Source organism: Syngnathus acus, chromosome 16 (genome assembly GCF_901709675.1).
Source record: "Syngnathus acus chromosome 16, fSynAcu1.2, whole genome shotgun sequence".
NCBI classification, from domain to species: Eukaryota; Metazoa; Chordata; class Actinopteri; order Syngnathiformes; family Syngnathidae; genus Syngnathus; species Syngnathus acus.
Genome location: NC_051101.1, coordinates 8277914 through 8286074, shown reverse-complemented (window position 1 = coordinate 8286074; position 8161 = coordinate 8277914). Strand labels below are relative to the sequence as shown.

The following is an 8161-nucleotide window of genomic DNA, read 5'->3' as shown; positions in this document are numbered from 1 at the left end:
CAAAAATGTGTCATGAAATAACATTTCAGAGTTTTCGAGTGACTACAATTGTTTGTGTCAATGAAAATGTGCCTGGACTTTGTTCCCCTTCAAATATTATTACATGCTCTAATTCAATATGCCAACTTGAGCCACTGAAAATTATTATACAACGTTCAAGTGGAATATGTTGTTGCTGTAATAATACTTGTCGGCCGATTGGTACACAGGTGAGCGTCAGAGATTAATGTCTTAAGCATTTTAGAGGAGAAAGGGTTGATGGAAGATAAAAGGATACAAAGAGCTCATAAATTATCTGCATATATGAGCTGCTTATTTGATTAACGATAAGGGAAATGAGTCCACTTGTTCTACAGTCTACACTCGCATGAAGCCATGAGCACTCAGATAACATCTATTTAGCTCTCAATGACAACTAGTCATTAGTATGGATGAACATACTCTCGCTGGTAAACTATATGATAGCATTATAACGTTTGATATGCACGGGTAGGATTCAAAGAATATTTAGATAAATTGTTCCTTTTCTCTAAAACAAAGGTGAATCGTTCTTACATTTTCAAGCCTTGGCAGGGCACTAAATTGTCTGTTTTGCCCCGGCCTTAAAGATCAATGTGAACTGACTCAAGGTCAAGCTGAGTTCTTCTGCAAATAGTTACTTGAAAAGGAAACAGAGGAGCCTCTGTGCAATTGTGACTAATTGTGACATAAATTCACAACAGACTTCACAGCTTGAGCTCTGTTATGTGCAATGAATGCCTTGCTCCCATTTTCACCTGCCACTGCTCCCAATCAAACACAGAGGCAGGGTAGGAGTCTCATTTCATGTGTTCAAAGGCGACCGGTGGCGAGACATTTTTTACAGTAACAATAACTATCTTTATTGGGAACAAATGTTGACATTTGGAGGTAGCGGCAGTAATTTGGAGAAAGAAAGGGAGTGGGAGAGTAAAAGGCAGACTCCCTATTTACTCTGTAAAGTACCTCTGGTGTTAAATGTTGAGTCCCCAATAGAGCCCACCTGACAAAGCATGCATTCAAATAAAGCATCACATTATGAAAGCATTTAGACTGAAATAAGAGAAGTAAAATATTGTCATTTTTTTCCACCACCAAACCCAAATATTACAGCAATGAGAGGGATTAGTGTGATTTGGGCAAGACTCGTCTATTCTCAAATTCAAAATACACGATTAGCCCTTAAACTGCAGCAATGAGCTTTGTAAATCAAAATGATAGACAGTTGATATTGACTTCAACACAGACACGTAAGAAATACCACTGCAAATAACTTATGTTTTTCGTCCCTAAAGTGCTTAATTAGCTGAGGCCGAGAACAGGCCATTTTAAACAGCCATGATGAGAAGCAGAGGAAAGCCTGTCCTATTAGGACCCATCACACAGCCCATTGGAGCTGGCAGATGTTGAGATAGAGTCTTATGGATCGCTCAGTGCCATGTACGTAGTTATAATGAAGCAGGCAGGGTAGACCCACCCTGCATGGACTCGTCTAAAAAAGCTCTAGGGATGAGTCCCACTGGGAGAAACGTCTGATGTGTCCCACAGTGGCTTTATTAATCACATGTTCAAATAAATGTGCAAAAGGGCAAAAAGAGAATGGTGCTGATGGACGGACGAATAGATGGACAGAAACAGAAGGATGGATGGACGAACAGAGATAGATAGATAGATAGATAGATAGATAGATAGATAGATAGATAGATAGATAGATAGATAGATAGATAGATAGATAGATAGATAGATAGATAGATAGATAGATAGATAGATAGATAGATAGATAGAATAAAAGGACTCTTGAAAATATAGCAGTTGGGAAAACAGTTTAATATTTCCTATACTTTGAATTGCCACAAGCACAGTATTCCGCCAGCGCCCGTTTTCATTTCTATTTACATTAAAATGTATAAATTATCAGGAGTAGGCCTAATCCTCATAAGATTGTGTCGCTTGTCCCAAATAAAAACTGTTTATATATCTACATATATTTATACTGTATATATTTACAGAAAAAACAGACGAGAGATGTCAGTTTTTGTTCACTGATTTTTGCAATACAACTTGCATAAATTATAGGCATAATTTCGCCATTATTTAAAAAAATAAATATCAAATGTAGGCTTTTCCACTTTGAAGTCCACACAGGTTCTCTTCTGGCTCGTTCTTTGCATTAATGTTTAAAAAAGGTTGGACAAAAAAGCCAAATTATGTTTTCACACATAAATACAATGTACTGAAATAGCAAACCAAGAGAAACCTGAGAAATAACATAATCACATATGTTGGGAAAACTGAAAAACAGTGAGCACAGGTCAAATAATAATATAGCATACAATAAAGTGACTGCAAAGCATATCAAACATACCAACAACATATTAAATGTGTGCGCTGTCGAAAGTTCGGCTATATGGTGGCACTGGAGACCTTTAGTGTGAGCCAAAACGTGCACACGCCACTAAAATGTGGTGTCCACTCTGCCTTTTAAACTCAAAGCAATTGTGACACCTACCTGCAGAAGTTGGAAATAAATATAAAAGACTGCGGGACAGTCACTTCCGCCAAAAATTAGAGGACATGGCCAGTCCAGAGTAAAAGTCCCAAATCATACCATGCTTATTAAGTCGGTGGAAATACATAATTTGCATATATGCAAGTGTTGGATCATCCTCGATGGCAACCAGTAAGAGAAATGCACCGTCCGCAAGTTTGATCGGACTCACTTGTTGCACGTGAGCACATATTGACGTGGGTCTATTTGTCGTTAGTTTGAGTCATTAACTAGGTGCACGCTGCACGCACATTTCAACCCGAACAAATAAAACCATCAAAATATATAGTATATTTTTTTCCTGCAAAATGTATTTTAATTTGCTTAGAATACGTCGTTCAAATTTACTCCCAAATAAAACAAGCGTGTTTTTATGCGTTTGTCGCGCTCAATGGAAAAGAAAAATTATAATGAGAAAGTAATGATCTTCTCAGTGAGAACACGGGGTTAAAAAAAAAAAAAAAGTGTTGTTTCATTTAGAAACAAGTATATGTCTCCTCCCAGCTTTTGTGTGTTTAAAATATAATCTAAAGATGCCTCACTTGCTCACGATCAATTACGTGCCCTTCTTTGCCTCCAAATTTGCCGGTCTGTAATGCGGTTTTTGATGTTGCTCTACACCACCAACAGTCTGGTTTGAGTTTATTTTAAGCAGGGGCGAGTCGGGTCTGAGTTGTTTCGGCTGCGCGCCGGCCTCCGGAGAGCCCTGGTGGGAGCCGAGACCCTCACTGGCTGCAGCGGCTGCAGCGGCTGCGGCGGCGGCTGCTGCAGCCAGACTTACCCCGGAGGAGTTGGAGTAGCGCAGTATGCTTTGGCCCTGCAGTGGGCTAAAGTTGCCGTAATTTGTGTAATTGCTATAAAAGGGCGAAGTGTAATAAATAGGTCTTCCGATGAGGGAGGGGGTCGCGTAGAGAGAGGGTGAAGTGGCAGACGGGGAGGCTGTGGAGGGAGTCGGGGGAGTCAGAAGTCCCCCGCTGATAGAAGAGGAGGAGGGGCAGTTTTGTTGCCCCTGTTGCTGCTTTGGGTCTGAGGTAGCAATCTCCGCGAGTGACCACAATTTGGGTTTGGGGTTCTGAGAAGCCCCCGTGGAGGGTCTACTTTCAATGCAGGACTTATTGGCATTAATAGTGTTGCACATGCCGAGGCTCCGAGCAAAATCCTCGCGTTGGAGATGTTGGAGGCGATGAAGGTGATGGTGCTGATGAGTGAAAACCGGCGCTTCAACTCCCATCAGAGGCGAGGTTGTGACCGATTTGGGGGAGAGCTGAAAGCGAGAGGCGTGGTTCTGCTCCTCCACGTCATCTTCACATTTGTCCCGTGCCTGATCAGAGCCCAAATCTCCCACCCGACACACCACCTTTTCCACGTCTGACTCGGTGGAACACGAGTGGTCTGTCAGAGTGTCCACTTGCAAACTAATACCTGTGAACAAAGTGATCGGAAATAGGAATGAAAACGTGAAGCATCAATTGTCGTATGTGAAAATCAATAAAGATGATCGCAGGCAATGTAATCAATGTAATCATTAAATGCCACGTGGCTTATAATTGTTCATTTTTAGTGTTTTTTGTATTCTTTTTTAATGTTCTTAATGGTCAAGTTTTTCTTGCAGTATTTTTGAGTCAGCTATTTCAATGATTTTACCGAATTAACGGAGGTATTTATTTGTATTTTCACATGCATATATTAACATAAATTGACGTCGATGAGTTATCAGTCTTAGTCCATTTCCTTTTAATCAACTGTCAGGTTAATTTGTTAGCTTTAAATAACGCATATTATTATCGTCATAATTTGTGATAAATATTATTTAATGTCACGTTCTGAATAGTCCAATATCGATCTTTTTCAATATGTGTAACGTACATAAATCCTGAATTTCTCGACGGATGAAAGGGTTACTCAAATGATGGCGTCAATTAATTGGCCACCGAATCAGATTTTTGTGTTCAAAATATTTTGAGAAATAATTCAGTCATTTTATTCTTATTTTTAAAAGTGGCAATGATTAGTGTTGTTGTCGGAGTCCAATAGATGCACGTGTTGTCCAGCCCACCTTCATCCTCGGCCGAAGCCTCGCTGTTATCCAAGTTCTTTTCGGATCGCTCCACATCCTTCCTCTCGCCGTCGCCATCCTCCTCATCCTCATCCTCGCTCTTATTCCTGGGCGCCCATGTCATCTTGTTCTCCTTCTTCAGTCTCCTCCTGGCGTTGGCGAACCAAGTGGAGACCTGAGTCAGCGTCATCTTGGTGATGATGGCCAACATGATTTTCTCCCCTTTAGTAGGGTAAGGATTCTTTCGGTGCTCCTGCAGCCAGGCCTTCAGGGTGGCCGTGGCGTCCCGAGTGGCGTTCTTGCGGTAAGCCGGGTCGTTGAGCTGATAGGGGTACCCCGGACTCCCGTAGGGGTGATAACTTAACGCCCCCGCCATGCCTGTCGCGTGTGCCTCATATGGAGAACTCTGGGGAGTGGGGGACGCTTGAATTAAAAAATTTATTTTTCTAAGACACAACTGCGCGACGACTATCTTGTCTTATTTAATGCAAAACATGACGCAAAGCTGAAAACTCACATTGTTTTACCAGCTCATTACCAATTACCCGGAAAAATCAAATATGTTAATTAGCACGGTTATTAAACTTTGAATGCTATGCAAAAAAAATCAATGAATTATAAATGAATAAAAAATAAATAGATAAATAAATAGGTATTAACATTGTGTCTATTTGTAATGTTTCACCATGCTTGATAGTAACTTAACCATTACAGGAAAATTGGATAATAATTTTACTTACATTTCATAAATCAATTTTCACATTTATTTCAAGCGACGCTAATAAGTATAAATATATTTATAATTGTATCTATTAACCACTGCTAAAGCGCTTCGAGGGGGCAAGCCTTATTTCACTCTCCTGTAAAATATCAACATCTCTCGTCCCAGTGTGGTTTTAACGACTTCTAATAGCTGCCGAGCCAGAAAGTGCGTTTGGTTGCTTTGTATTAATTTCCTCCGACCCATAAATTCACTGCTGGGAGAGGAAAGCTTAAATGAATACCCTCGCTGGGTATTCAGTTTTACATAATTAGCTGCGCATTGACTGTTAAGCCAGTGCAACTCGCAACCATGCTTTAAATTCCCATTTAAAATTAATATGCCGCTAATTTAAATGTTAGGACACTACCACGTAGTATCTTGAACCTAAATGATAAGTTCCCTTATAATTATAGAAGGGAGAGTTAAGTCAAAAAATAAAATAAAATAAAACCTGCCCCGATATGCACTTTTGGATCATCTGCATCCGCGTGCCTCTCTTGAATAATCACAATATCAAGATATATTTTACCATGTACGATGGGAATCCCGTGGCAGGGTCCGTGGAGTATGACAGCGGACTGGAGAAGCCCGAGCTGGCCGAGGCGGAAAAAGCCGCCGATCCAGGGTACGGGCTAAATGCTGAGCCGGAAGACGACCTCGCCAGATCTTCATTCCGTGGAGCGGCCAGAGCCGAGGCCCCATAAGCCGGACACGAATACAGAGCCAGCGAGCCCGGGGGCTGGTAGAGGTAACCCTGAGGATAAGACATGGGTGCGCGTGGGGGTAGACAGCCGATCCAAACGCGTTAGGAGGGGAAAAGGCGCACAAGGGGAAGGGGGAATGCGCACAGGGCGGGTAACAATCGACTCAATAACCGGCGGTGCAAACAGTCACATCAGACAGTGAAATAATTGAACCCCCCCTAAAAAAGTCTACCCTCCAAAGCCCCCTTTGTGGCAAAACACCGTAAGGTTTGTCAAAGAGCCCAATAGAGGCTGGGTGGCGCGCGTCTTGATCCCCTAGCGTCCGGTGTTTTTAGTACGCAGCGCTATGTGGGGAGTTGGAAGGGAAGGAGCCGATGGAGTTGGACACACACACATGCGCGCGCGCACACATATACACACACGCGGCATTGGGGGGAACTGGAGCTGTCACTCCGGCTCATCTGAATATCCAACCCGCCCCCTTTTGCCTCGAAAAGAGTCTCGGAACAAAAAAAAGTGCCCACTGCAAGAAATGCAGGGCTGCAGCCAGCACGTGGTCTGTGCTCTTTCTCGGAATTTACTTTTTGTCTTAAACAAAACCAGACATACCTCAATTCGTTAATGCAAACCAGGTGATCCACAGAAACGGAGGCACTCAAACATATTTTGATTTTTTTTTCAATTACTATGATCATACCCAATTTTTATAATAACAAATGTTAATATAGACGAACTGTTTTCACCACAGGCCTTTTAAACAACCTTTAAAACAAATTTTTAAACGACTTGTCTTGCTCTATTGTTTACTCAGTTCGATAGTCTGCAGGATTCAAACTAATCCAAATGTATCTTAATTGACACTGAGAACTACAAGTGAGAGAGAGAGCGCGCGCGAGCGAGTGAAAGGCGATGTTAATGGCAGCTAAGCTATAAAATGAAAACTTGCAGCTGGTCCACGTACACGCCACGTCCAGTGCGCGCTACGTCCAGTGCGCGCGCGTCTCTTGAGTATTGTGCAATAGGGAGGCGTCCCTGCGTTCATGGCTCCTCCATTTGTTCCATATTTTCAGTCTCATGTCATGTCAGTTTCACCATAATCACCACTGATGCATTTATTAGCAGAAGCGTTTTAAAATTGTTTGATAAATTCGTTTCATAATCCAATCGTATGTGCAAAAAGTCACAAAAGTTTTTGCGCACTACATCTTTTGTGTGTGAGTGCGTGCGCGTTCGTGCCTGCATTCATGTATGTGCTCTTTGAACTTGTCCACGCGCAAAGTCGTCGTTTATTATTGTGATTAAAGGCATTATGACCTCTGTGGGAGATGTAACCTGAGGCAGCCTCGGACAGCACTCAAGGTGGCAACTAACTAATGAAGAGAGTGGCCAAGCAGTCTTCCTCATCAGTATTCATCCATCAGGTCCTTGTCCCCCCCAGTGCATTGTGGTCTAGCAGACTTGTAAACAGCAAACAGCCGTTATTTAAATAAATACAGTGCAGTTTGCCTGCTGGCAACAATGACAAGTAACTCTCGAACACAAAGCTTCTGCTACACTGAACGAAAAGTACACTATAAGAGAAATCATTAAATATTACTCACACAAAGACGTGTTTCATCATATTATGCACAAAGGACAAAATTAAGGGTGTAGCCTAATTTCTGTCTACATTAATGCACTAAAGCAGTACTAATTGTTGCACACAAAGGTAGATGGGGCTACCACACCCCTAAATTGACAACTGCGATGATGATGATTTCCACAAGAAAATGCTACAAAAAAACCCACAATGAGATCCTGATTTTATCAATGTTGACTCAGTTCATTCACTCACACCACTCAGTGATTAACTATGTTGACCCATTTCTATAAACATACCCGATGTGTTTTTTTTTTTACTAATAAAACAGCTTGTGACAGCGTCTTGACAAACATATAATACACTCACATAATATAAAATATACTGCACAACGATGAAATGCAAATTCTATAACAAATATGACACTTTGTGAAGATAATTTTTTATGCTTTCTCTGTATTTATAATAGAATACGCCTTGATATACTCAAATG

General features: G+C 41.5%; 1 protein-coding gene across 1 annotated transcript; it reads right to left on the bottom strand.

The window, feature by feature from the left end:
• Window positions 1–2654: 2654 nt before the first annotated feature.
• On the bottom strand, window positions 2655–7643 carry irx2a (iroquois homeobox 2a). Its single transcript, XM_037274099.1, has 3 exons — window positions 5915–7643; window positions 4623–5028; window positions 2655–3988 (listed from the first exon to the last, which is right to left on the bottom strand). Exons 1-3 carry the CDS (start codon window positions 6152–6154, stop codon window positions 3123–3125), a joined length of 1512 nt encoding a protein of 503 aa, XP_037129994.1. The 5' UTR covers window positions 6155–7643; the 3' UTR covers window positions 2655–3122.
• Window positions 7644–8161: the final 518 nt, after the last annotated feature.

What these genes read in the sequence shown, in the direction of transcription:
- irx2a (XM_037274099.1), bottom strand. Translation starts at nt 6,154, where the DNA reads ATGTCTTATCCTCAGGGTTACCTCTACCAGCCCCCGGGCTCGCTGGCT. An exon ending in CGGGATTCCCATCGTACATG is followed by an intron (nt 5,029 to 5,914) that starts GTAAAATATATC and finishes CCCACTCCCCAG; the next exon opens with AGTTCTCCATATGAGGCACA. An exon ending in GGCTTCGGCCGAGGATGAAG is followed by an intron (nt 3,989 to 4,622) that starts GTGGGCTGGACA and finishes CTTTGTTCACAG; the next exon opens with GTATTAGTTTGCAAGTGGAC.